Raw genomic sequence first — 27583 nt, forward strand, 5'->3', positions numbered from 1 at the left:
TTAATAAAATATGATACAACTGTTTAAAACATTTGGTACATTAGATTTGATCTTTAGCAAAAACTACCAGTAAAATTCTCCTAACTCACATGGAGGGGCTTCAGAGGGGAGCAGTTCATCGGGCAGGGCTCAGTCTGGGAAAGGGCCACCTCGAGTGAGAAGGGAGCAGAGGCTCATGGCAGGAGGGAGCGATGCTGCAGCACAGGCCAGGCCACACGATGCCAGGAGGGGCTGGGGGCGGGGGGGGCACTGCCATTCCCCAAATAGCACTGGCACAGAGGGAGAGGCAGAACACACCAGGACAGCCGGGCTTGTGGAGAAGCAAGGCCAGCCCCAGCACGGACCGGGAAAGCTGAGCGCCTGAGCTCACAGAGGGGGCTGCCTCTGTGCAGTCAAGCGCCACGCAACATGCCAGGGTCGGATCTGGGCCGAACCTGCAAAATTTGGTGTGAACAGGCCTGGGCAAGGACACGTCATCTCAGCGCACGGCACAGGAGGTTACTAAAGAAATGCAGCCTCCGGAGATAAGGAGCTGGAAGTCTCCCTGGGTCCCGGCTCTCAGAGCCAGGTTTGGTGTGGACACAGCTGGCAGGGGCTGGGTGAGCACATGATGGAGAGGAAGGCGTGGGCTCAGACGCAGGTGCCCACAGGGCACCACAAGGGCTGAGACTCCGGGTGCTACTGTGTGTCTGAACAGGAGTGGCAGGGCTACAGGAAGGTGCCCTGTGAGGGACTCCTAGCAGAGGGCTCAGGGTGGTCCCTGCGCACAGCGCGCTCGTCCTAGAGGCAGCACTGGTGTTGGTGGGACACCACTCCTAATGTCAAATAGCATCAGAGCCAGTCGACATGAAACAAGGCAGTTTATGCTCACGCAACTTCAGAACCACACACTCTTCCTAAGTGGGGTTTCCCTTGTGAGGGCAGCAGCCAGATCATCTGCGGGAGCTGGTAGGGGAGTGACTCGGGTTCAGGCTCCTTGAGCAGCTTCTTGGTGCCTCCTGAAGCTCACAGTCCACCTCTCCCCACTCTCTGGGTGGCCTGGCTGGTCAGTCACAGGCTCCTTCTGCCTCAGACCCAGAAAGGGCAGCCATGGCTGGTCCTGGAGGCCATGCCAGGCCAGGGAGGTGACTGTGGGAGCCAGGCTATGGGTTTTCCATCCTCACACCTTGGAGCACCAGGAGCCCCAGCGGAAGTGGTTCAGAGACCGACATGTGGGTGAGGCAGGGGACCGACTGTCCCACTTTGCCTGGGGCTAAAGGGGCCTCCGTTTGAAGGCCAGGATGAACTGGTCACCGAAAGTGAGGCTGCCTTGACAGGCTCCGGCTGCTCCACCCCACGAAGCCGGACCCTTCAGTCCACCGGCCCATAAGGAAGGGCAGTTCTGCTGCCTGGCGGCCCCTAGGAATACAGCAGGACCCTTATCTCCTCCCTCCCCCAAACAAAACAACGAAACAGATGACTCATCCAGTTCTGCTCTTTATTGGTGTGTCTGGGCACAGGGAGCGAGTCCTAGAGGGGAGGCTGAGGGGTGGCCCAGCAGGGCGGCCCCGACCACACCCCAGCCGGCAGGGCCAGGCCTCAGCGCGCCTGGGCCAGGTGGTGCTTCTTGTACAGCAGCGCCCGCCTCTTCTCGCGCTCGCGCACGAAGGCGCGCAGACGCGTGGTGGGGAAGGTCACGGCCGCGGGCTGGGAGCCGGCCGGGCCCTCCTCGGTCAGCCACGGGCACTGCAGGCAGCTGGACGCACACGGCCGGCCCCTGGAGCACAGGAGGGGGCGTCAGCCACGCTCCGGAAGCTGGGCCCGGGCGGGTCAGGAGGGACGGGTGGGGCGAAGTGGGCGGGACGCGCGGGCAGGGGGCGGGGCAGAGCCGCCTTACCAGGGGTGGGCGCACAGAGTGCTCCGGAGGAAGGCCACTGCGCCCCCGGACAGGCCCGCGTAGCAGCGGCCCAGCCGGATGAGCCCCTTGCGCAGGCCCTTTTGCAGGTCGCGCATCCCCTCGCTGCTCACCGGGTACTCGGCGCTCAGCCTGTGGGTGAAGATCAGAGGACTCAGATCACCCTCAAATGAATGGGGGACACGGGCGATTCAGTGGTGACCCTCGTTGGATGAGGGACACGGGGACTCTGAGGTCACTCTCGATGGATGGGGGACACGGGGCTCTGGGGTCACCCTCGATGGATCCCAGGCCTGCCCTCTCACCCAGAGGACTCACATGATGAAGGCCGTCACGCCTATGGCCCAGACGTCTGTCTGCGGGACCGCCCCCTGGCCCTCCAGGAGCTCCGGAGCTGGGGGGCACAAGAGGGGCCCCGGTGAGTGGCTGAGTGTGTCTACAGTGGAACGGGGCAGGAGGCAGGACTCGGGGAGGGCCTTGCTCTTGGCCCACCCCTCCCCCAGGTCCCGCCCAGGGCTGTGCCACGCTCACCCATGGTCTCCATGTAGTCCTTGAACCCCTCCGAGGGCAGGACCCTCTCCTCGGCGAGGCTCTGGGCGTTGCCGAAATCGACCACTTTGAGCAGGTTGTACTCGGTGACGATCATGTTCTCGGACCTGAGGTCCAGATGCAAGATGCGCTGGCCGTGCAGGTACTGGGCGGCACTCAGCATCTGCCACAGGTAGTCCTTCACCTCCGATTCCGAGTAGGAGGTCCTGGCAGCAGAGGGCGGTTCAGACCAAGCAGAGGGTTCAGGGGGCAGCACATTGGGAGGGGACTCTGTCCACCGCAGAGGGGGCTCGGGGCACCAGCCGTCCCAGCCGGTTAGGGAGGGGCGCCGAGCCTTGTTGAGCGCCCCTATGCGGGCGGGCCGGTGGAGCCGGGGCTGCGATGCACACTGCCCCGCCCCGTGCCCCTCGTCCCGCCGGGCGGCCCCTCACCTCTCGGCCAGGCAGGGGAGCAGCTCCGGCCCGGAGCACAGCTCCAAGATGAGGACCAGGTGCCGGGGGCTAAGGTAGGCGGCGTGAAGCTGGGCCAGATGGGGGTGGCGCAGGCTCTTGAGGGCCTCGTATTCTCGCAGCACGGCCGTTCTGTCCTCGGGGCGGTAGGGCACGATCTTGGCGGCCAGCGCGCGGCCGCTGGCCTTCTCCCGACACTGGCGCACCACGCTGAAGCGGCCCCTGGCGACGAAGCACCGGCCAGGTTCGTGTGGACCCCTCCCGCCCTGCCAGCCCATGCAGGTCCCCACTGCTCTCCCGCAGCTCCCGCCCCGCCTCCCATTCTGCGAACAGCCAGGAGGAAGCCCGGAGGGAGGGGACCGGAACTTTCTGGGAGGAGGCGCAGATGCTCTGAAGCAAGCATCAGGGGAGGTGAGCCATGCTTGCAGATGGAGTAGCTGAGGCTGGGGTGGGAGCTGGAAGAGCACCGCCCACCCACTGTCCCCGAGCCCCCGCACCTTCGGATCTGCGTCTGGAAGGCGAAGGTCTGCGTGCTGGGGAGGGGCTGGGCTGGCGTGGCAGGGCCGCTCTCCTCCTCAGAGGCTGTGGAAGGGAAGCTGGTGACGGGGGCCTGCAGCCCCAGCTACCCCACCTTGTCTCCCATCACCCCTTCCCAGGCGCCCTGACGAGGTCCCCTCTTTGACCCCACACACTGGACCTGTTCCTCGACCATTTGGGGGTGGGGACACAGCACACAGAACAAATTGTCCCCAGCGGGTACCGGTGACCTGCGCGGTGACGGGGCAGGCAACCTCCGAGGGCCCCTGCTGCCCCGCCAGGCCCTGCAGAGTGCTCACCCAGGTGGCTGGGTCCCCCAAGGAGGACCTGGTCCGAGGGGCTGCTGTAGGGGCCCATGCCCGCCTTGCTGACACAGGCCGTCCGGAAGGCGTACAGGCCGCCCCGAGAAAGCTTGCTGGTGAGGTAGCAGCAGTCAAAGACATCTGAGGCCAGCGTGCTCCAGCTGCCACCTGGCCACAGGGAGCGGGTGTGATTCAGCCCGAGGCCTGCCCACCGGAGTTGGGTGGAGAGACCCCGCCCCCAGGGCAGCCGCCCAGGGATGCAGAGGGGCCGGGTGATTCCCTGATGGGGTCCAGGGCCCCCACCAGGCTGGCACTTCCCCACTGCTCCCCGCCACTGACCCCGGGGCCGCCAGGACGGGAGGGCAGCGGGGCGGCCCTACCTTCCAGGCTGCACTGCACAATGTAGGTCACGGGGCCGTACGACTCCACAGGCTTCCAGACCAACAGCACCCTGTCTGCGTACACCTCCCCGATGTCCGGCCGTGGGGAGGACGAGGGGAGCTCTGCAGGGCCCATGGCAGGGGTCGGATGCAGGCTCCCAGGGGCCACCCGAAGCAGCTCTGAGCCCTGGCCAGCCTGCCCCACCCTTCTGCACTCTGCTGCCAGGCCCTGAGCCCACCCTCCCCTGGCCCCCTTCACTCAGGGGTCCCTTTCCAGCGCTGATGGCAGGAGGGTCCCTGTGCCTCACCTGGCGGGGGGCGCAGGAGGTATCTGCCTCCGACCCCACCAGGCCTCCCTCCCACTGCTACCTGCCCAGAAAGTCATGGAGCGGCCCTCGTTCACAGCCCCCCGCCCAGGTGAGAGGGGCCTGTCCTGGCTGCTCAGCTTTGCCGGGCCCCCTGGGGATCAGGAGTCCAAGAGCTAGGCCCACAGCCCCCGGCTTGGCTCCCCCAGAAACACCCAGCACTGTGTTTCGAGGTCACGGCTTGACTGTAGTAAAGATACAACCTTCTCCGGCGTCTGCTCGAGGGATGGGTGGGAGGCACCATGGGAAGCATGAGGCCAGGAGTCAGGCAGAGGGATCAGAGAGAGGGCCCGGCCGGCCCGCTCACCCTACCTCCTGCTTCCTCACCCAGGGATCCTGGGGTGCAGAGCCAGTTCAGGCCGCCCCCCACAGCCTCGACGGGCCTGGCGGAAACCTCCAAGTGGAGGCAACAGACACCCATGACTGCTCTCCCCGTTCCACGGAAAGGGCCCAGTGCGGCCCACTCACCTGCCTTCCGGAGCGCGGCTGAGGTGGCCGCTGTGCCCAGCGGGTTGCTCACGCTGCAGGTATACAGGCCCAGGTCCTCGGCCGTCACCACCAGGATAGTCAGCAGCTGGAAGTTCTTGAGTGTGGAGGAGATGAGGAGGCGGCTGCTGCCCTCCAGGACGGCCCCATCTATAGCAGGACAGAGTGGGCCTAGGGAGCAGCCCCAGGTACCCACGGCCCTACGCCCCTCCCCTGGGCCTCGGGTTCCCTCTGTACATTGAGAGCGGTGCCCTCCACAAGCACCCCCAGCCCAGGACGGCTCCTCACCTTTACTCCAGGTGGCCTGTGCGGCTGGCTGGGCCGACACCTGGCAGGCAAGAGTCACAGACTGGCCCAGGACCACCGTTTCGTCCACAAGCTCCCTTAGGAATGATGGCGCTGGGGAAGGGAGATGAGGTGAGCCTTCAGAAGTGACCCCCAGCCCAAGAGCGCGGGCTAGACCCCACAGTGGGGACAATGGAGATGAGCCCCACCCCAACCTAGTTCATCTTCAACACCACTGCCTCCCCCAGGAAGACCTCCAGGACAGCTCAGCCTCAATAGCTGGGGTGCCAGAGGCACCTGTCTGGGATGGGGCCCCCGTGGGTGTGAGCTTGCCCGCCCTGCTGGTCTGGACACTGAGGAGGGGCTCCCTCCCCTACAGCCAGGTCCCCTGGGTGATGCAGTCACCTCGGTCCCTGCTCTTCAGGCCTGACAGCCGGAAAGAAGCCAGGCCTGCCTTCTTCCGGGGGGGACTCTCCTTCTCGGGACCTGCAGGGAGGACAGGGCCATGAGAGGTCACACAAGGGGCTAGCCCCTCCAGTGGCCAGCAGCCTGGCACTGCCACCAGGAGCATGGGAGCAACACTCCAGGGCCCTCCACAGCCTGCTGTCCAGATTGCCAGGTGGCAGAAAAGCCCAAATCCTGGGGGTTTTGTTGGAAACTGGAGCTAAGTCTGCAGTGAGGAGCACCCCTCCCTACCCCGTCAGATCAACTCGTTAGGCACGGACACCTGGGGCAAGTAAGGCTGGCAGCTCAGGGACCACAGGTGCCTCGGGAGGCCTGGCCAAGGGCTCTGGGTCAGGCAGGGCCCAGGGGTCAACCATCAGGGAGGGCTGGCACAGTTCCCATCTCTGCAGGGGCAGGGGCAGGGGCAGGGTGGTAACCAGGCCTCCCTGTGTTAGGTCCCGAGGCTGGTTGCAGATGCACGTGGGGAGGGGTCTAGGCCCAGAAGGTGACCTTGGGAACAGAGGATCCTGTGTGCCAGGGCAGGGGGAGGGCGGTGGGGGGACTCCAAGGGGGATTCCTGCGTCAGGAGGGCTCCTGCGCAAGGGAGGGGCAAAGCGCCCCAAGGCACCTGGATGTGCCCAGACCTGGGGTGGGGGCGGAGGGGGTAGGGGGAGTCACCTTCAGGCCTGCCCCTCAGGAGGCGGGAGATGTGGGCCATCGAGGCCCTCACCCTCCGGCGCAGACCCAGCTCCACGGGCTCCTCCAGCCGCACGTGCTTCCCGGGGAAGTGGAAGAAGCCCCTGGAGGGAGGTGACCACTTGCGCTTCCGGCTGCCAGCAGTCTCCCCCAGCAGGGCCTCCATGGTCTCTGGCTCCTCGGTAATCTCCAGGCTGGCTGACGGGCCCAGCGTGCCAGGCCAGGGCCACGCGGCCTCCGGGAACTCCGCCAGCTCCTCCCCAGCCTCAGACTCAGGGGAGGGCGGCCGCTCTGGCTTGGGGACCTTCCTGAAGATCATGAACTCGAATGGGAGATACTTGATGTCATACAAGTCGGACAGGTTGAGGTAGGCGGGCTCCACCTCCGAGATGTCCAGGGACACAGTGTCAGCGGCTTCCGAGTCCCCTGACAGGTCCCGGATCTGCACAAGTGACACTTGGGAGCCCCCACCCAAGTCGTCCCAGGAGGTGAGCTCTGGGGAAGCCCTCGGGGGAGCCTCGCTACCCTCAGGTGGGGGTGCTGTGCTGGCCCCCGCCTCATCCTGCTCCTCTGAGGACTGAGAGGTGGCCCAGGCCATCCTGGCCCATAGTGGGCCCTGCCCCAGCATGCCTCCTGCGTCCCCACCAAAGGCAAAGGTGCCATAGCCTGCCACACCCGCATAGCCCCCATGCTGCCCCAGGGAGAACTTTCGGGTGGTCGCCTGCTCCTGAGGCCGTGGTGGGCTGGGCTCAGAGTCAGAGAGGCCCTCTGCCTCCTGGTCCTCAGCATCCAGGGTGAGGCCAGGCTCAGAGCCCACTGGGGAGGCTGGCCCTACAGAGCCAGGGGAGCTGGGTCTCCCAGTGAGAGGGGTGTCCTCCAGCCCCCTTTTAGAGCCTGGCTGGGGGCTTGCTTGGGCTGGGGATGGGGGGCCCTGGGGTTCCCTCGAGAGGCAGGGGCTTCGGGGTGCGGAGAGGGCGTCTGGGCCCGGCCCTGGAGGGAAGGAGCCAGGAGTTTGCGGTACAACAGCTGCAGGGGGCTTGCAGCCCTCCTGGGGGGCAGGACCACACTGGGGGTGAAAGAAAGGCTCCTGCTGCCCCCCACAGCTGTCCTGGGACAACCCCTCTTGCTGAACACCAGCCACTTCACCACTGGTAGACGGAAACAGTCTCAGTCCCTGTGGGGACCCCTCTGGATGCTCTGTCTCCCTGGATCCTGCGACCCCTTGGGGTGAACTCTCCCCTGGGGACACAGGGAGGACCGAGGCCGCGGGGGTGGGACACTGCCCCTTCAGGCAGGCTTCAGCAGAAGAGCTAACGCCTTGCGGCAAGTCGAGGTCCAGGGAGCGGCTGCGGCCGGGCGCCCCTTGGGCGCTGGTGCCCGGCAGCCGCAGGGCGGTCTCGAAGGAGGGCACTTTGGCCATCAGCACGGCCTGCTCCTCCCGGGCCGCCGCCTCCTCCAGCGCGCGGTGCTCCAGCAGCGGCTCGCGCAGACCGGGCACGGCGCTGGCGAAGTAGCCGCCCTTGAGCAGGTGCCGCCGCCGGGCCGGGTGCCGCCTGCCTCCCGCGGCCAGGCCCCCGCGCTCCGCGCCCTCGCCCGCCTGCTGGTAGAACAGGCTGCGGATGACGCTCTGCCGGGGCACGCAGGCCGAGGCGGCCGGCGGCTCGGCGCCCCGGGGCGAGGGGGCGGGGGGCGCGGCCGCGGCGGGCGGGCTGGTTTCGGCCTCCTCGGGTAGGCTGGCCGACGGCCGCAGGAAGCCCCGGGGGTGCAGCAGCGGGGAGTGGGTCACCGGGGAGGGCGGCAGCGACTTGGCCCGGGCGAAGGGCGCCAACTCGTTGTCCGAGGAGGAGGAAGAGCTGCTGGAGGAGGCGCTGGCGTCGCCGCGCAGGTGCCGGGCCACCCCGAGGGACGGGCTGTCCGGCGGGCCCTGGAGCAGCTCGGGGATGGAGCGCATCACCAGGATGGACTTGTAGCTCATCAGGGAGCGCTGGGGGTGCGGGGAACAGGGCGTCAGCCGCTGCTGCCGCCCTCGCGGCTCCAGGGGCCCAGACGGGCGACTACGGAGGCGGGGGCGGGGGCGGGGTCACAAGCCCCGCCCTCCCCAGGGCACCGCCTTTCTGTGCGCTCGCCCCTGGGACTCGCCCGGCGCACGCAGTTCGTCCCTCCCGACGGCTCAGCGAGAGCCCACCCCGCGCAAAGCATGCCCAGCCCGGCTTCCCGCTCTCCCGGGCCCGCGGGGCGCAGGGCCAACCCTCGGGGTCTCCAGCCCCTCCTCCCTAGCACCAGCTCAGCTCACCTGCCACCGGCTGCGGGCCAGGAGGAACTTCAGCTGCTTGGTGTTGATGAAGTGGGCCTCCTCGGCCGGCACGGACTTCTGGGGGGCCCAGGGGAAAAGCCACGTCGAGGGGAGACCCGGATGCGCCCTTTGGCCCAGACAGATCCCCTGCCCCCCTTGGCCTCAGTTTCCCTCCCTGTGCGCCAGGCCTGCCCCAGGCTCAGCCTACTCACCAGGAACCAGGGGTGGGCCAGGCACTTGGTGGCACTGGGGCGAGCCCTGCAGGGAGAGGAAGGCCGGGGTCAGGCCAGGGGTCACCTGGTCCCCGGGCAGGCGATGAGGACCCCGGGCAGGGGAAGGGAGTCTGCACTCACTCTGGGGCCCTCTGCAGGGCAGCCTTGATAAAGTCCTGGGCATCCTGGCTGAGGTGGGCAGCCACCGGGCTGCTCCAGGACACCCGTCCCTCCAGCACATTCAGGAGGGTGGCTCGGTCACTCTCGCCAGCAAATGGAGATGAGCAAGTCAGGCTGAAAGCACAGACGTGGGTCACCTTCAGACGTGGCCCCGTATTTCTGGGTCCATGGGGGCAGGTCACCAGGACAGGCAGTGCTGGGTCTCACAGGGATGGTGGTCTGACTAGGGATGACCTTAGCATTACTCCCATCCGGCCCTGAGAATCCTAGCAAGTGTTTCAGATTTGCCTAGAGATCCAGGCTCAGGCTCGGGTGAGGATCTGGGCTTGACCTGGGATAGAAGTCAAGGGTCAGCCTAGGGTGGCCACCTGCCTTAGCCTGAGGTGGGATCCAGGCTCAGCCTGGGACAGGGACCGAGGGTCAGTGTGGAGTAGGAACCCAGCCTTAGCCTGAGGTGGGATCCAGGCTCAGCCTGTAGAGGAGATCCAAGCTCAGTCTACAGCAACAGAGTCCTCAGGGCAGCAGTGCCTGTTAGGAGGGGGCTCTGGACAAACCATCCAGACCCTTTAGGGAAACGGCTCAGTGCTCTGCCTCGTGCTGCCACAGAGCTCCTCTGGGACAGGGTGTGTGTGAAAAGCACTCTGCAGAAACCTCTTATCAGAGTTGGCCCACTGCCTGTCCCCAGAATAGCTGCCCCTTGGGTCTCAGGTCTCTGATCTGGGGAGTGGCCAGCAGTGCGCGTGGCCTCCTGTGGGCCTGCTGGGGAGGGGTCTGGGGTTGGCTTCAGACGATGCGGCTGACAGGGGCAGGGGTCTGCTCACCTGAGGTAGGAGATGACCCCCATGGCCCTGCGGGAACAAAACCACAGCCGTGAGTCACCCCAGGCCTGGCCCGCAGGCGGGGGGTGAGCAGGGTGGGCCCGAGAACCGAGGGAGGAGAAGGATTGGGACACAGTGCGGGGGCCGCGTCCCTGGGACCCACACACTCACCAGATGTCAGAGGCCTTGCTCACGGGGGTTTGCTGGATGATCTCGGGCGACACGAACTCAGGGCAGCCATACTTGCTGTACTGCGGCTCTGCCGGGGTGATTTTTTGGGCAAAGCCAAAGTCGCAGATTTTAATGTCTTCCCGGGCAGGATGCACCATCAGGATGTTGGGGGGCTGTCGGGAAGAGTCGGGGAGTGGATGAGGCCAAGCACTAAGGAGGTGACTCCCAGGTCTGCCGGTGGAGGGGGGGGCACTCAGGGGTCTGTCCCACGCTGATGGTGAGCCCAGTGTGGAGCAGTGGGCAGCCCCAGGGGCAAGTTTCAGTGCCATTTGGAGGTGATCTCTGCTCCATCAGAACCACACCGCACCTGAAGGGGCTTCTAGGATAGTGAGCTCCCTGTCCCCAGAGGTAAGCAAGCCCTAACAGGGAGGCTGGAAGTCGTGGTCTGTGCCTTCTCAGCCTGCAGGCCCTAGGGTCCCACCTGCCCCTCCCCAGGCTCTGGGGGCATGGGGGCAAGTACCTTTATGTCTAGGTGGAGGATGCCCTGGCTGTGCAGGTACTGCAGCCCTTCCACCAGCTGCTGGATGTAGACCTTGACCTGCAGCAAAGGCTGGTGCTCAGGTGAGAGAGCCAGCCTGGACCTCCCGCTCCGCTCCCCTCCCCACCCCGCTGCCACTACACCGCCTCTCCTTCCCTCCAGATCTGAGCCTGGGACGGTCCCAAGGGGCAGGTTAGTGCAAAGCCTCCCAAGCTCCCATGTCCCCCAAGGCCAGGGAGTCCTCTGGGCCCCAAGATGGGGGCCAGCATGGGTATATGGAGCCGCCTAAGCACAGCAGGAAGGGGGGCGTCTCTGGAGTGGGTCGTGGCTGGCCCGCTGGCCAGGGCCGTCTGGGAGGGGGCAGTGGTGAGCCTGGCCACCAGGAAGGGCTTTGAGAGCCCGACAGGAGCTGCCACACCTGGTGAGGCCCTGGGGAGCCCCAGAAGGTCTCTGAGCTGGGGAGCATCTGGTGGGGGGGAGGGGTTCTGCAGGGACATGTGGTCTGGGCAGGGGGCAGCGGGAGGCCTGTGGCTCCAGTGGCAAGGTCACCTCAGCCTCCGTCACCACACTCTTCTTGAACAGGCGGTCCAGCAGCTCCTCAGCCGAGCACCTGGGGCTCCGGTCAAGGAAAGCTCTGGGGTCTGGAACCAGCCGGCCCCACACACAGGGGGTGAGTCTTATCTCGGGATGGGGGTGGGGGACCATGCTGGGGAGGGTGGGAGAGACAGGGACCCGGAGGAGAAGGGCTGAGGCCAGTGGGCTGCGGCAGAATGGGAACAGAGCCATCTTCTCCTCTCTGCACAGCGCCCACCTCCCCACACCCCCGCCTGGCTGGGGATGCTGACTGGGGAGGTGGGGTGTGGCGAGCACATGACACCCAGAGCGCCTCAGCTGGGCGTGACCCAGAGTGGATGGGGTAGGGCATGTGCCCCTTGCTGGAGCCCGGGTGGGCAGCCTGGGAAGCCCTAGCACTTGGGGCCAGGAGCAGCCACTAAAAAGTCCGACCTCCCTGCTGGAGAGAGCAGGGAGAGCACACTAGGGGCCTGCCGAGACATGTCTGGGACTGCCTGGAAGAGGCCCTGCCCAAATTCCTGGCCCGAGGGAGGATGAACTAGAAGGAGGAGGACGGCGCCGTGTCCGGGGTAGTCAGACAGGCAGCGTCATAACGGAACGTGGGAAACCAGGCCCGGGGACACCAGAACCGCAGGCCCCACGCGGCCCTCTGGACCCCTGCCCGCCCGGGGCACACGCCCCTCCTCGCACCCTGGCGCCCAGGGCGGGATACAGCTCCAGGACGAGGATCAGGGTCTTGCGCGTCTCAAACTGGTCCAGCAGCGCAGTGACCAGAGGGTGGCTCAGCATGGCCAGGACGTCCCGCTCGCGGTACGCCTGGGCTCGCGTCCTGCTCCGCAGGGGGATGAACTTGGCGGCGAATGACATCTGGTTGCCCTTGTGCTGCACCCTCTTCACGAAGCCAAACACGCCCCTGGGAGGACGGGAGCCCATGCTGGACGCCCACGCTGGACGCGCTGGGGCGGGGCTCCCGGGGGCGGGGATTCCGGGAGTAAGAGGGTACTCTGGAGAAAGGGCGCTACTGGGCGTCGCGGCTCTAGAGGGACCCGGGCCCCGGGGTATCGGTACCCAGATACTGGGTCCGGTGGGGGGTTCCTGGCAGACGGGATTTCCGGGGAGGCAGGAGCTTGGGGGTCGGGGTTCTGGGAGTTGGGTCCCCAGAGGTGGGGGATCTGCGTGCGGGGGAACTGGGGGCTGCCGGGTCGGGGACTCCAAAGCGGGGACTCCAGGGGGCGAGGGTTGGGAGTGCAGAGCTGGGGGGCTCCTAGGGCGGGATTGGGGGTGATACCTGCCGATCTCCTCCTTGACCTCGTAGAAGGAGTGCAGTCTCCTCCGGGAGCTTCGCTTCTCTGAGTCCAGCTCAGCCCCTGTGGTCAGGAAGGGGGAAGCCGACAGCATGGGCGGGTGTGACCACCCGGTACCTCTATCCCCAACTCTAGTGTCCGCGGGGGCAGCTGCCTGTGCCTGTGCCCTTGGGGGCCGTGGGATCCCCAAGCCCGCGTCGAACTGAGACAGGGCCTGGGAGGGGTCCCGGACTTACCCCCATGGACCAGCAACTCCGCCTTGCACAGAACCTGGCCGCCAGCATTTCGGGCCAGGCAGGTGTACACACCGGCGTCCTGCTGGGCCACGTCCCTCAGCACCAGGGAGTATGTAGTCCCTTCCTGCTGCTGGCTGAGCCGGGTGTCGTCTGCCAGCTGGGTGCTGTCCTGGAGGTATAGGGTGCAGTGGCCATCAGCCCAACCTGGGGGCCCAGGCACTGTGGCCCACCCAGTGCTTCAGTGAGTACGTGTCCCGTGGGGGTTTCACACTCCCTCCTCTGGCACAGGGCCCCCACCCCCCGCCAGTCCCTACCTTGTACCAGGTCACCGTGGGCTGTGGGCTGCCCTCGATGACTGCCTGAAACTGCGCGGTGCCGCCTCTCTGTGCCTGCACGTCCTCGATGGTTACCTGCATGGACGGGGGCCCTGGGGGTGCAGGAGGGAGCGGTGGGGAGGGGCCGGGTCGCACGCCCCTGGCCAGCCCACCTCAGCCAGCCTGCGGTCACGATCACTGAGACCTGAGTGGGCAGGCATCGCCCCTGGCTGTCCTGGTGCCCTGAGGGGGCAGCGAGACCTGAGATACCCCACCTGCCTCCCAAGTGAAGGCGACCCCTCCTCACTCAACCCAGGCCCCTGGCAGTCGGGAAGTGCTTCTTTCCATCCAACCACTGTCTCTCCTGCTCCGACCTTGATCTCCGTGGACAGCGCACCAGAGATGCTAACTGGGCTGGGAAGGGCCCCGGACGTCCAGTTCCTGCTGCCCCCTCCCCTCCGAGTGGTGCCCACTGCGGGGACACACAGACAGGGCAGTGGGCTCCCAGCCAAACAGGGCTCAGAGGTGCAGCGTGGCCTCAAAGGCCCCACCCTGCAAATGTCCTCCCAGCCCAGGGGCACGCGTAACCCACTGGGCCCCTGCCTACTTGTGGCACCGGCGTCGCTGGTCTGATACACGTATGTCCGGTGCGTGGTCTCCGTGAACACGTGACTGTGGACATCCCAGAGCTCTGCGGCGCCTGCCCCAGGCCAGACTGTGCCCTCCATCCTGGGGTGGTTGGGGCAGGGTGAGCTCTCGGCCCGCCCCTCCATTTCTGATAAGTTGGGGTCCCTGACCACTTTGGAAGGGATGTACAGACTGGGCCCCAGCCCTGGGGGAGGAGGGGTTCCTCCCACGCCCATCACCCTGAGGGCAGCCTCTCCTCACTGCCCTGCCCTTGGGCTCAGGGTGGGGCTGACAAGGAACGTCCTGGGGTGCCAGGACCCCTTACTCTTGCTGTCCCCGTGGGCAGAACTGGTGGGCTCTGCCCTGCCCCCAGGATGTCCCCTCATGGGCTACCCCCACCTAACACGCCAGGGAGGTTACCGGATGGGCACAATGCGTTCCTGGGCTGCACCATGGGCCCCTGAGTCCTGCTCCAGGCCCGCGTCAGGGAGGGGCTCCGGCACCTTCAGAGGGGGCTCGGCTAGTGGGAGGCAAGAGACTTAAGTGACACACAAACTTAAGGGGGTGAGGTTGGGGGCTGTGCCCCACGACGTGCCCCGTGTCACCTTCCAGGGCCCAGAGGGTGGGCACACAGGCAGAGCAGGGGCGCAGGGTCTATGCCCCGAAACTGCGGGACTCCAGCTGCACATGCGTACCTCGGCCCCCTCGACCTCCCTGCAGAGCCCAGAAGTCCCGGCACCTTCCTGTCCTAGTGCCTAGGCCAGGAGCACCAGCCCTGAGGCTCCCCACTGCCGGGCTGGCCACAAGGCCCCCGCCATCCCTACAATGAGGTGCAGGAGCCTCGCAGCATCTCTGGGTCTCATCTCTCTGGAGCAAAACTCTATACCTCTGCCTCCTGCTCCCCTCCTACTCTCCTCCTCCTGGTCCTTTTCCTCCTCCCCTCCTCCCTCTCTTCCCTCCTCCTCATCCCCCGCCCTCTCCTCCTCCCCCTCTTGCTCTCCTCTTTCTCCTTCTCATCCTCCTCCTCCATCTCCTCTTCCTCCTCCTCCTCTCTTCTTTCCTCCCTCTCCTTTCCCTCCTTCCCCTTCTGATTTTCCTCCCCCTTCCCCCCGACCTCCCCAGGAGCACAGGGTGCCCAGACTGTCTGCTGAGGGCTGACCACAGGAGGCCTCTGGCTCCCAGGACAGATGTGCTGAGGCTAAGAACCTCCCAGAACCCACTCCTTTGTCTAGTTTCACAGATGGGGAGACTGAGTATGAGCAAGGAGTGGGCCTTGCCCAGGGTCCCCAGTGCATGGAGCCATAGGGATGCTGGGGTCCCGAGGGCTCTGCCAGTTTACCCCCACGGGAAGGACGCCCAGGGTGACCAAGACTGCGGTCAGCACGGGTGGGTGGTCTGGGAGCAGAGGGCACTTTGCAGTCAGCCCGCCACTGGGCCTCACCAGATGTGTCTGCAGCCTCCATGCCTGGGGGTGGGGGGCCAGCCTCCTGGAGCTCCGGTGGCCCCCCAGGGCCAGGGCCTGGACCAGCATGGTCCCCTGCAGAGGGTCCCACAGCCTCGGGGCACACCAGTATTCCCTGGACTGACGTGATCTCCTGGTCTCCCTGTTCCAGGGCAGCTGGGGGTGGGACAGCAGCATCTGTGGGAGAGGTGGGTCAGAGTGTAGGGGTGACCTGGGCCTGGGGAGGGGGTCAACTCTATCCCAGTCCTCAGAGACTGCCCAGGTGAGCTGCTCTGGGCTACCGCTCCCACCCACCGCCACGCCCACCCACTCAGCTCTGGAGGTGCCAGAGGTGGAAGTCCTGAGAGAGGAGGGGACGCAGGCACGGTGCCAGGGAGAGAAAACTGGAGGCAGCGAGCTCAGGGCCCAGTCACCTCCAGGCTGGCGCCCAGATGCCTTTGGGAGAACACTGTCTCCTCGAGGGGCAGCTGGGCCTGGACACCCGCCCTCCACCAGGGTCTGCCCTGTCTCAGCTCCTTCTATCCCTTCATCCTAGGGCTGCCCCCTCCCCCCATCCCACCCCAGACCCCAGGGTACTGGGCTGCCCAGGCCCAGTGGCCCCAGCTCCACACTCTAGGGAAGCCTGGCAACAGCCTGATGCAGAGTCAGGGGCCAGGGGATTGGAGGGGGTGGACCCCCTTCTTGCCCTGCCAGAGCAACCCCTGTCCCCGCCCAGCAGCTTTCTCCCCACCACCTCCACAGCCCAGGCCAGCACGCCATCACCTGGCCCCTGCCCTGCCTCCCACATGGCCCACTGTGGGAAGCATCAGACCCTCTGTGTCTCGGCTCCCAGTCCTCAGCACCCCAGTGTAGCCCCCTCCTCTGCCTGGCTGCCAGGTCTCTTGTGGCCCAACCATGTCCTCCCCTCCTAGCAGGTCCCCTGCCTGAGCCCCACCCCTCCCTGAGCCTCCCCTCCCAGCAGGTTCCCTGCCTGAGCCTCCCCTGCCTGAGCCTCCCCTTCCTGAACCACCCCTGCCTGATCCTCCCCTGCCTGAGCCTCCCCTGCCTCAGGACCTCCCCTGCCTGAGCCTCCCCTGCCTCAGGACCTCCCCTGCCTGAGCCTCCCCTCCCTGAGCCTCCCCTGACCCAGGGCCTCCCCTGCCTGAACCTCCCCTCCCTGAGCCTCCCCTGACCCAGGGCCTCCCCTTCCTGAACCTCCCCTTCCTGAGCCTCCCCTGCCCCAGGACCTCCTGTGCCTGAGCCTCCCCTGCCCCAGGGCCTCCCCTGCCCCAGGGCCTCCCTGCCTGAACCTCCCATGCCTGAGCCTCCCCTTCCTGAACCTCCCCTGCCTGAGCCTCCCCTGCCCCAGAACCTCCCCTGCCTGAGCCTCCCCTGCCCCAGGGCCTCCCCTGCCCCAGGGCCTCCCCTGCGTGAGCCTCCCCTGCCTGAACCTCCCCTTCCTGAACCTCCCCTGCCTGAGCCTCCCCTGCCTGAACCTCCCCTGCCTGAGCCTCTCCTGCCCCAGGACCTCCCTCTTCTGTCCTCAGGCCCCTAGGCTAGAGAAGAAACCCCCTGGGCTGTTTGCCCTCTCTGGCACTGGGGCTACCATTCTCTGGCATTGGGACTCCCATTCTCTCCTTCCCTACTCCAAGGAGGTCAGCAGGATCCCCAATGCATCACAACCCCCCACATCTTACCTGACAATGGCCCTGCTACACAGGGGGGACAGGAAGGCCTGCTCAGTCCCCAGCAGGCTGGCAGCAACCACTGTAAACTGCCTTGGTCCCACCATGTGTACCTGCGACCACCCCACAGCCTGCGTGCCAGCAAGCTGGACCAGTGAGCAGTCACACCTCCACCCAAGGACCCTAAGATGGGCCAGGACCTGCGGGCTGCTGCTGGGTGCCACCAAGTGTTGCCCATGGAGGAGGCCAGTGGTGCATCCCCAGGGCCAGGCCTGGAGGGCTCTCCTGCCTGAGTTGCCAGAGCCACCGGGCAGAGAAGCAAGAAAGCAGGACAAAGGCAGTGCAGGGAACCAGTTTATTATCATCCGGACCGACCGACGGGCTGCTGCTTCCCACACACAGAACCTGCCCACCCAGGAGGGTCTGCAGAGCTGGGCCCCACCCAGGCCTCCAGGAAGCCAAGAACAATGTTCATGGGTAAGATGTGGCCGGGGGAAAGCCCCCCACCAAGAGGGAGAGCAGGCCCCAGCCTGGGCAAGGGCAGGGCTGTGCTGGCCTGGCCACTGGGACTGGGGTGGGAGCTGGGGCAGCTGCCACCTTGGGAATGGAGCAGGACCGATGCCCAAGTCTCGCTCCGTGTCCAGAGCCCGGAGGCTCTGAGGGTGGCTCAGGCCAGCGCTCTCGGAGTGACTTTGGTACTTGTGAGATTACCGATGCATGAAGGTCCACAGGGCAAGACCCAGTCCCGTGAGGTAGGAAGTGCCCGGGGCAGGGAGGGAGGGCAGCTGAAGCCCCGAGCTGTCAGAGAGCCAGGGGTCAAGAGCACACGGATGCGAGGGGCGCAGGCTTCCCGTGCAACCACACAGCTGCATCAAGGGTGTCCTGGCCCAGCGAGCCCCTCGTCTAAACCTGGGGCCACAGAGCCCATGATGTTCAGGGCCTCAGCCCTGGGAGGGGCCGGAGGCCTCATCCCCATCTGGGTGGATGTGCAGGGTGACTGTCTCGCCCACAGTCCCGAAGCTGACCGTCTGGGTAGAAACCTCCGTTTTGAAGCTGCTCTGCCCACGGTCCGCAGACCGCTGGACCTGGGTGAAGAAGGATGGCTTCCAGGATGCAGCGTCCCCAGCCCTGGCCTCCTGCACGCAGAAGGAGACGCCTGCAGGGCCAAGCTCCTGTGACCCCGATGAAGACACGTCCCGGGGCCCAACCCTGTGGCTGAGCAAACCAAGTGGGCCTCGGGGGCGCGGGGGGCGCCCCACATTGAGCAGGACGGGCCGCCCCACGGTCGGCTCGTTGATCTCTCTCTGGAGCACCGCGACCTCACAGGGTGGGTCGTCAGAGGCGCTGGGCACCGGGCCGCCACAGCCGAAGGTCTCCCCTTCCTGGGGCACGTAATCCTCCAGGTCAGCCAGCGTCAGCACGCGGCCGTCGTGTGCCAGGATCTTGGGGTCACGGCCCCGAAGGTCCTCAGTGTCCTGGGGCTCCTCCATCAGGCTAGCACTTCCCCCTTCCTCCTCCTCCAGGGGGCCCTCCTCTCCATCCGCCCGGGGAGGGGACAGCTCAGGGGTCTCCAGCTCGGCATCCACGTGGAAGACCAGGGGCTCCCCAACATGGACTGTGGTCCTGCCCTGGGCTGGGGGCTCCTGAGGCAGCAGCTTGTTGTTGGAGTTGTTTGTGTTGGGGTCCCCTCCGGGGGTCCTGCCAGGCAGTGTGAAGAGAAGCCGTGTGGAGCTGCCGGGCACCTCTCTGGCGGGAGACGCACCCCTTCGGCCCGTCTTCTTTACTTGGACCTCGATGGTCTCCTCGACCTCCACCCACTGGGGCTGGGGCCCAGCGGCCCTGGGGGCGGCCGGCGTGTGGGCCTCGGGCTCCGTCACATACAGCGTGGGCACAGTGGGCCTCCAGCCTGGCCCCGCCTCGGGCCTGCGGGGCTGCCCGGCCCCCGGCGAGCGCAGCGGCTCAGGGGCCAAGAGGCCTGGCCTGGGCGGGCTGGCAGGGCGGCGGGAAGGCGAGCGGGAGGGGGACCTGCTGGGCGACCGGCGTGGGCCGCGGGGGCTCTTCACCACGGTGGTGATGGTCTCCTCTCTGTGGGGAGAGGGCCGAGAGGAGGTGGGCACAGGGCCCACAGCCTCGCCCGGCGCCCGCGCCACCAGCACATGCGGGGCCAGTGCGAGGGGCGGGTTAGTGCACAAGCAAACAGCAAGGCTGCGGGAGGACACTCCTGTGTGCGTGAAGTCGGCCTGCACGGCCGCAGCCAGAGAACCAGGGAGCACGGCATGAGCCCGCCTGCCAGCCTCGGCTCGGGCACAGGCCTCAAGACAAGGGGTGAGGTGTCAGGGGGCCACACGCACCACACAGGACCCCAGCCCAGGCCAAACCTGGTCTGCAGTGTCCCTGGGTACCAGTCCCCCTTCCTCCCATCTTGGAGACACAGCCCTCTCACAGAGCTGACAGGCGGGGTGCAGGGACGTGGCTACCTGGCCCTCCTTGTCCATCCCTCCAGTGCTCTGTGCTTTGCGTCATGAGTGGGGGGGCCCCAGCAAGCTCTGGTGGGGAGGCAGCATCTCAGCGGTCCTCAGTTAGGGACAGGATGGATAGACGAGGCCGCGGGTTCAGGTACAGGAGGGTGGTCAGAGCCCCGGCCTGCAGCCTGTGCTCCTGGCCCCTCCATCTGGGGGGGTGAGGCCTGACAAGGATGTCTGGCTCTGGCGTGGCTTCGCCGTCACGGGCCGTGTGAGCTCTGACAAGCCCTTCCCCTTCCTGGGCCTGTCTCCCAACATGGGAGGCGAGGAAGGGGATGAGGAGGCAGAACTCAAGGCCTGGGGCACATGGGTGAGCACTGGGCGCTGGCTGGGGACTCTGCAGCAACCCTGGGGATGGGGTTGACCCCCTTTACAGGTGTGGACAATGAGGCTGAAAAAGGCACAAAACTCGCTGAGGGTGAAGTGAGTGACAGACAGGGAGCAGGAGCACACTGAGTCACAGACAGCTCCCCGGGGCCCTGGGACTGCGTTTCCTCTCGGGCTCAGGCAGAGGGACCTGGCATGTGTGTGGTGACAACTTGGTGCAGTCACCAGCTGCCCACCGTGACTAAGGTGTTGTCTCTCTCATTCAGCTTTGCTACTGTCTGACTCAGGGCTCCTCAAGGAGCAGCTACTCCCAGGAATGGCCACGCCTTGGGGTGCACAGCAGTTATAGATCCTGCCTCCCCTGGCTCCCCTTGGTAAAGGGGAAACATTATACCCCAGTTAGCTAATGGGAAAGCTGAGGCTTGGAAACATGGCCTACTTAAGACAACGGGCCTGCCTTCCTGCTCACATCCAGGCTCAGGGGCACTAGGCTTGCCCCTGGGTCGGAGCCTGCCCATCACTGGAACCTGTGCCAGTCCCCACCTGCTGGCCTCATGCTGCCCAATTTGCCGAGGCAAGATGGCGAGTTGAGTGGAACGGGGCAGCTAGATCACTCTCCTAAATGCCTCCCCTTGCTGGGCTCACTGCTTCCCCCGGAAGGGCATGCAGGCATCCTGCTCCGAGGCCACTGGCACCGCACATGGGGCTGCCATGTGGCAGGGGTCTCCCTCCAGGCCATATCCTTCTAACACCCCTGCTCCCCAGAGCCTTTCACTGTATTGTGTGCCCTTGTGGGGGATGCAGTGCCGGCCAGGTGTCTCTGTCCATTCCCCAAGCTGAGGGGGTACACTTGTCCTTGTGGGGTGAGAGTTGCTAGCTCCTTAAGCCTGGAATAGACTGGACTTCAGGCTGCCTGTGAGTCATCTGCTTCAGCTTCCTGTAGGCATGAGTCCTTTCTGGAGCCTCCCAGTGGGGCTGCCTGGCCCCCTCTCTGCTCCTCCGTTTCGTTATCATAAGATCCAGATAATAACAATGCTCCCCTCGTGGGTGAAATGCAGAGCTGATCTGTGTAAGGCTCTGGCATAGTTCATCCTCCAGGGATGGGGTTCTCATTGCTGCTCCAGGCAGCCCCATCTGTTGTGGAGTGGTGACCTACTCTGGGGGACAAGGGAGGAAGTCAAGGAAGGGTTAACCCAGGATCTCATCAAATGTCTGAAGATGCGACTCTCCAGCAACATGGCCAACTCCAGGCCCCTTTAAGAGGTCTTAGGCCCACGGGGAACTAAGAAGTTCCTGATTCTGGAGCTTCCCAGTCATCTGGCCTTAGGAAACCAGTTTTTTTTGCCTCCCAACGTTTTCTTGGTGAGGAAGATTAGCCCTAAGCTAACATCTGCGCCAGTCTTCCTCTATTTTTTGTATGTGGAATGCCGCCACAGCATGGCTGATGAGTAGAGTAGGTCTGCACCCAGGATCCAAACCCATGAATCCAGGCCACTGAAGTGGAGCACGTGGAACTTTAACCATGTGGCCAAAGGCCGGCCCTGCCTCCTGGCTTTTGCAAGCTCTTCCACCACCTCCACCTGCACACACCTCCTATTGGAAGTCCTCTCAGATTACCCAGGTCAAAACCAATCCTGCATTCTGTTGGTTCACCCAGATCCAGACCTCTTGTGTTGTTTGATTATCAACAACACATGTGGCTTTTCCCCAGCCTTGAAGGCAGTGAATGATGCAAAAAGGGACAGTGGGCATGGCACTGTGGAAATGGTTCTCTGCTGGTTTCCAATCATGAGTGACCCCGAGCAAGCCGCCTCTTCCCCAAACCTCAGTTTTCCCATCTTCCTAATGAGACCTCCAGGGACCCTAGAGCTGTGCTGTCCACTATGGCTACACTATTTTTTTATTTATTTATTTTTTTGCTGAGGAAGATTTATCAAGCTAACATCTGTGCCAATCTTCCTCTATCTTGTATGTGAGATGCTGCCACAGCATGGCTGATGAGTGGTGTAGGTCTGCACCCAGAATATGAACCCATGAACCTGGGCCACCAGGGCCGAGCATGCCAAACTTAACAACTACACCACGGGGCCAGCCCCTGGTTACACCATTTAAATTAAATTCCAATTAATGAAAATTAAGTAAATTTTTAAATTCACTTCTTCAGTCACACTAGACACATTTTAAATGTTCAACAGCCACAGGCAGCTAGTGTCTGCTGTAGTGGGCAGTGTGAATACAGAATATTTCCATCATCATGAAAAGTCCTGCTGGACCACAACGCCCTAGACGCTAGGGTACTGAAGGACAGACTTCTGCCTCCAGCCCACTGCAGGAAGTGGCCCTACAGTTCCAACTGCAGCCCTCACTGGTGTGGCTCTGGGTGCAAGTCCTGGGCGAGCCACTGTGAAGTGCACAGAATAAGTCTGTCCTGCCGAGAGGGCCCTGGAGAGCGTCCTGAGGCACTGAAGAGAGAGCTGCGAAGTGTGAGGGTGGCCAGGGTCCCGGGGAAGGTGGGCTCCCTGGGAGTATCCGCACGGTGCTGGCAGTCTGAGCAGTGAGCAGAGGCCCTGTGGGCAGCGGTCAGCCAGGCAGGCGGCTGGGCCAAGGGGCAGGTGCAGGCAGGTTAGTGGACATGCAGGGGCACTGCAGTCAGAGGGGGGTTAGGAACACGCCTGCACTTACATGATGACGGTTTTCTTGGGGACTTTAGTCTCTTGCTCAGTGACTACAAAGAAAACAGTTGGAATAGCAAGGATTACAGATGAGCCAGCACTCGGAGGCTGAGCTGTCTGAGTGGCATGGCAGTGTGGCAACCTGCTCAGCTTAGGAGTGCTGGATCCAACCCTATCTGGCTGTGTGCTCCTGGGAGGGCTGCCTCAGCTTAGAGCCCCAGTTCCTTCACCTTTGACATGGAGGTGACAATGCCTGCCCTGAGTGCCTGGGGGATAGGAGGTATGACAGCAATGCGCCCCACATGACAGTAGGCCCCTGTCCCTCGTGACGGTCTTGCAGAAGCTTCAGGGAGAGTAAGGGCCCTGCTGCCCACACAGAAACCCCAGCTTCTCCTTCAGCGCATGTGGTCAGGAACCCTGTGAATGTGTCAGGCCTAAAGTCCCACTTCTCAGACAGAAACTGAGGCCTAGAGAGGTAGGAGGAATGACCTGTGGTTGCAAGGTGAACCAGCAGCCAAACTGGGACTGGGATGGCTGATGCCTGTTTTACAAAAAAGTCCTAAAGACCGAAAACCATCACTCGAGGGGAGAACGACTCTGGGGTCTTAGAGGTAGCGCATCTGGGCTCCACAGCATGAGGCCACGGAGATCCCACTGGGAGCAACCTGAGGATGCTGGGCAGGATCCCGAGCTCCAAGTGAGCAGGGAAAGCCAGGTCTTCCCATCGAGCACCCCACAGACTCAACTGTCTCTTTTGATTCTCCTAGTTTCCTCCGCCCTGGAGCCAGTAGGATAGGGCCTGTGGTTCCCATTTTGCAGACAGGGGACCCAAGTCCCAGAGACAGGGCAGGACTCATCTGGGTCCAGGGAGCACTACTCTTCCCCTGCAGCTCCTGGGCAGGGTCAGTCTTGGCACAGAGATGCCCCCTCCCAGCCTTGCCCAGCTGGACAGTAGGCATTCCACCAGCTACCAGTACCCTCACATCCCAAGAGCCCCCTCACCATCCTGCAGGGAAACTGAGGGGGAGGCTCAGAAAGTCAAATGGTGTGGCCCGGGGTACAGGCCTCCTGCTTCCTGGTCTGGGGATTTTCTGCTTTGCTGCAGTGCCTCATAGAGGAAAGCTTTCCCTGAGATGACCAAGAGTACAGGCCCACCTTGTTTTATCGTGCTTTGCAGATATTGTGTTTTTTATAAGACCCTCCACCGGCAAAAGGATTACGACTTGCTGAAGGCTCAGGTTAGGTGCCTTTAGATGTCTCTGATTAGGTGCATGTGAATTAAATGTACTCACTGTGTGTGTGTGGCACACGGGAACCACATTTATGGTGTGCATATATGCATGCACACACATGTGTATGGCATGCACTCCTATGTATTTGTGTGCATGCATACATGTGTGCGTGCATGTTTGTGCAAGCTGCCTCCTGAAGAGGGCAGCATACTGGGAGAGACGGGATCAAGTCAAGATGCCCTGTGTGTTTAGACTAAGTTGGGCCCAGAGAGAGCCAGTCTGTTGGTGGCCTGTAGGCCAGACCCCGTGCGTAGAGCACTGGGAGAACCCGGGACGCCTTCCCTCATCCTCCTGACTGGGGCCCCGTTCTGCTGCTCTTGGCAGTGGTGGCCAGGGCACCTCTGGGCTGCTACACTCCTGACATCTTTGCTCCTGACCTAACCTGCCGCCTGATGGGCGCTGGGCCACGTGAGTGCTGGCAACTACAGGAGGGGAGCAGCTGTGCGAAGCAGGGCTCCAGCCGCAGTTCACAAGCGAGGGGGCGGCGCCCACCCCCAGGGCCAGCCAGGGCCCGTGCTGGCTGCGGCCGCCAGGTTAAGGATGAAGCGGCAGGATAGGGTTAGGAAGCAGGAGGCGGCGGGCTCCAACTCCGGGGTCTGCAAGGACCGGCCTTCTCGCCGCAGGAGGCACCAACGCCGTTCCCAGCCTCCATGGCCGTGGGACGTTGACAGAAAGAGACCCATCACGATAACGAAGTGAATGGCTCTGTAGCGCACACTTGTCACCAGCTGAGAGGGAGCGCCAAGGTCCCCGCTCAGCACCTCCCTGACGTGAGACGCCACGTGGCAGGAAGCTGAGGCGCCGTGGACACCGTGGGCCTCCAGAGGGCACAGGCTCTACCAGTGCTGGCTGCCCTCTGGGGGAGGGAGGGGTCTCCGTGAGGGCCCTGGAGGGCGCTAAGGGCCCCGAGGCAGGGCTCCGGGTGCCAGGTGGCCCGACTCTGTGAGTGTCCAGATGGACAGCGGCCCCCAGACATTGGGCCCTGTGAGGACTGGATCCAGTGGCCCAAGGCATCACAGAAGCCAACTTCCAGGACTTGGGAGGACACGTATCCCAACCCATCCTACTGTGAGAACTGCAGCTCCACCAGGTGTTGGTCCAGCCTCTGCTTGCATGCCACCAGGGACAGGAGGCTCGCCACCCACCCAGGCAGCCCCTTCCAGGTGGTGCAGCTCAGACAAAGAGTAGCTCTCCCTGGGGCCGCAGCCTGCCCTGCGAGCCCTGTAAGGCTGCTCCCTCGGACCGAGCAAGCCCAGGACAGACGCCAGGTGCCCTCCTGCCTTCGTGGCCATCCCTGAGCTGGGCCAGCTAGAACCCTGGAGCCCAGGTGTGAGTCAAGGCATGAGCATCTCACCCCCCTTCACCTCCTGCCCAGGAGCACACTCTCCCTGGAGAGACCACTCTGCAGCCCAGCCACCATCCAGGACCCCAGGGGGGATCCAGGCTAGGACGGGGAGGCCCAGCCACAGTGGTCTGTCCTCTCCACGGCCAGCCCCACCCGGTGTGGAGGGACCAGGCCCCTGAAACCCGCTCCCTCTCCTGGGAGCCAACCTGGGACCAACGGCCTTGCTCTGCACTTGGCAGGGGCCCCTTTCATGGAGCCATGCCTCCTACTGTCCCTGCCACCCCTCCCAGAGACGTCCCTGACCAGCGCCTAGCCGGCGGCCCCAGGTCTAGCCTTTACATGCACTTGTTATTCCCCCAGGGATGGTGAGCAGACTAAGGGACTCCCCACCCTCACAACTGCCCCTCCGTCTTTCTGGGCTCTGGGTTCACAGCCCACCCTTCGCCAGCCCACGCTTAGGGGCCGGGAACCAGCAGTTGCTCTGCAGCCCCTGCAGCCCCCCTCACCCCCCACCCGCATCCCCCCTCCCCTCCTCCAGGAAGCATGCCCCCACTGGAAGGGCTGGTGGTCTCACCTTCCCGGCCCTGCCCAGGTGCATGGAGGGTCCAGCCCTGCCCAGACCAGCAGCACAGCACTTACCTTCCACAGCAGCCAGCTGCTCCCTGCGGCGCTGTTCCCGGGCCCGCAGTGCCGGGCTCTGCATGGACAGCTCTGCCCCACCCCGTGTGGAGCCCAGCCGGTTCACCAACTGCAGGACGGATGGCAGGGGTCTGCTTAGAGGCCGTGGCTCCCCAGGGGCCTGGGCCATCTCTCTGGGGCTGTGCAGGCTGGCTGTAGCACGTGGGGCCCGCCCCGGCTGTTCGCAGAGCCCCGACGCTTGGCCACAGGGGAGAGGGTCCCAGCCCAGCCACCATGTCTCCAAGGACACCCAGCACTGCCTGGGAGCTTTCTACAATGGTGGGGACTCGCTCTGTCTGCACTGTCCAGCGTGGAGGCCGTGGGGGCCCCGAGCACTTGAAAAGGAACCAGATCTTTACCTAGACTTAACTTTCACTGATTCAAATTTAAATCACCATGTGTGGACAGCAGTGACCAAATTGGACAGGGTAGGTCCAGAGCTGACTCGGGTCCATCTGTTTCTCTGGGAGCAGCCATGGGGGCAGGCGCCACATGGCCCCCCAGGCCACAGGAAGCAGCATCAGGGAGGCGGGTAGCCAGGAAGAGCCACAGCCAGCATACAGCTTCCTGGACCACCTGCGAGCCACAGAAGGCCGAGGCCACTCCACCCGGGGCATTAGTCAGTGTCCCCTCATCATGGACGGTGGGTGACAGTGGACCTGGTGTCCTCTCTTTCATCATAGGTCATGGATGGTGGTGACAACACTGGGGTCCCCGAGACAGGCTGCCCCAGCGCCCCCTCCTCCTGTGCCTGCCCACCTCACCTCGCACTCATAGTGGCCCAGGTCCTCCTTGCTGGCCGCCCGGATCTCCAGCACCAGCAGGCCACTGCGGGCATCGCTCAGGGGCCGGTACTTGCCCCCGGGGGTCAGGAGGGCTCCATCCTTGTACCACCTGCAGTCAACCCCGGGGTGGTGAGGCAGAGCCTCACCTGTGCTCAGGAGCTTCCCCTCTCCCACTGGCAGACCCAAGTGTCCTAACTGAGCCCACATTCTCTACGCCACACACCCACCCAACATCCAGCTCAGCCAACATCTGCCTTGGTGCAGCCAGGACTGTGTCCAGAATGGGCCTCAGCCCAGCCACACCCACTTATCATCGGAAAGGCTGAGGCTCTGGGTCCAGCCCGCCCCTGACCGGGAGAATGCGCTGCCCTCTTTGTTTCACAGGCGGCAGGGGTGACCCAGGGAAGGCCCACCTCCCCTCCTCCACGTGCCCCGAGCCATGCAGCCCACCTGATCTGAGGGTGTGGGGTGCCTTCAATGGTGCAGGTGACCTGTGCATCCTCTCCCTCCACAAAGGGCACTGCCCGGACCTTCTTCACAAACCGCGGGGGGACTGCAGGGTAGGAGGCGGAGGGTAGAGAGAGAGAGACACACACACACACAGAGTGAGAGACAGAGAGACAGACAGAGAGAGAGAGATGCACAGAAAGACAGAGAGGAACAGAGAGAGACACCATGATGGAGCAGGAACCCGCACGCACCAGCAAGCCCCTAGACCTTGGTCAGACATGCACACCACCCCTGCCAGCCCCGTCTGCAGGCCCAGGCCGAGGCCCCCACTGGGCCTCGGCGGTGGGCTAGGGTCGGGCGCCCACCTTGCACCAGGATCTTGCCGAGGGTGCTGGCATTGCCAGCGGCACTGGCTGCAAAGCACATGTACTGGCCAGAGTCAACGCCAGTAAGGTTGTCCAGGATGAGGGCGCATGAGCCGTCAGGATCTTCGATGAGGATGTGGTGGGGGTCCACCTCTACCGGCTTCCCGTCTGCGAAGGAAGAGGCAAGCTGTTATGGAGGGGACCCCATCAGGGCCAAGAGGCTGGGCCTGCCTGGGGCTCACAGTCACGGGTGGTGATGGGGGGCTGCCCCTGGAGCACAAGGCTGTGGGCTCCCCATCGTGGTCCGGCTGGCCTAGCTGACATGGAGCCCTGAATGGAGAGGCGGCACTGACCCACCCCACCGACTG

General features: G+C 64.4%; 1 protein-coding gene across 19 annotated transcripts in view; it reads right to left on the minus strand.

The window, feature by feature from the left end:
- Window positions 1-1458: 1458 nt before the first annotated feature.
- OBSCN (obscurin, cytoskeletal calmodulin and titin-interacting RhoGEF) overlaps window positions 1459-27583 on the minus strand; it is a 147209-nt gene continuing 121084 nt past the window's right edge. For 16 of the 19 annotated variants that reach the window (XM_070518009.1, XM_070518014.1, XM_070518012.1 and 13 more), the window contains 30 exons: window positions 27216-27383; window positions 26851-26953; window positions 26380-26509; window positions 25577-25685; window positions 15095-15292; window positions 14074-14173; window positions 13634-13755; window positions 13027-13139; window positions 12713-12881; window positions 12461-12539; window positions 11885-12085; window positions 11149-11209; window positions 10582-10659; window positions 10062-10234; window positions 9894-9920; window positions 9034-9186; window positions 8893-8938; window positions 8681-8758; window positions 6370-8371; window positions 5653-5733; window positions 5251-5361; window positions 4945-5112; window positions 4112-4234; window positions 3729-3899; window positions 3390-3474; window positions 2875-3114; window positions 2426-2649; window positions 2213-2288; window positions 1877-2026; window positions 1459-1756 (listed from right to left, as the gene is read on the minus strand). In XM_070518009.1, the coding sequence (XP_070374110.1) occupies window positions 1579-1756; window positions 1877-2026; window positions 2213-2288; window positions 2426-2649; window positions 2875-3114; window positions 3390-3474; window positions 3729-3899; window positions 4112-4234; window positions 4945-5112; window positions 5251-5361; window positions 5653-5733; window positions 6370-8371; window positions 8681-8758; window positions 8893-8938; window positions 9034-9186; window positions 9894-9920; window positions 10062-10234; window positions 10582-10659; window positions 11149-11209; window positions 11885-12085; window positions 12461-12539; window positions 12713-12881; window positions 13027-13139; window positions 13634-13755; window positions 14074-14173; window positions 15095-15292; window positions 25577-25685; window positions 26380-26509; window positions 26851-26953; window positions 27216-27383 (5717 nt within the window). In that variant the 3' untranslated portion in view covers window positions 1459-1578. Of the gene's footprint in view, window positions 1757-1876; window positions 2027-2212; window positions 2289-2425; window positions 2650-2874; window positions 3115-3389; window positions 3475-3728; window positions 3900-4111; window positions 4235-4944; window positions 5113-5250; window positions 5362-5652; window positions 5734-6369; window positions 8372-8680; window positions 8759-8892; window positions 8939-9033; window positions 9187-9893; window positions 9921-10061; window positions 10235-10581; window positions 10660-11148; window positions 11210-11884; window positions 12086-12460; window positions 12540-12712; window positions 12882-13026; window positions 13140-13633; window positions 13756-14073; window positions 14174-15094; window positions 15293-17120; window positions 18865-22310; window positions 22354-25576; window positions 25686-26379; window positions 26510-26850; window positions 26954-27215; window positions 27384-27583 lie in introns of those variants that run through there. The other 3 variants (XM_070518018.1, XM_070518017.1, XM_070518016.1) reach the window with 1 other exon arrangement.

Source organism: Equus asinus, chromosome 9, assembly GCF_041296235.1.
Source record: "Equus asinus isolate D_3611 breed Donkey chromosome 9, EquAss-T2T_v2, whole genome shotgun sequence".
NCBI lineage: Eukaryota > Metazoa > Chordata > Mammalia > Perissodactyla > Equidae > Equus > Equus asinus.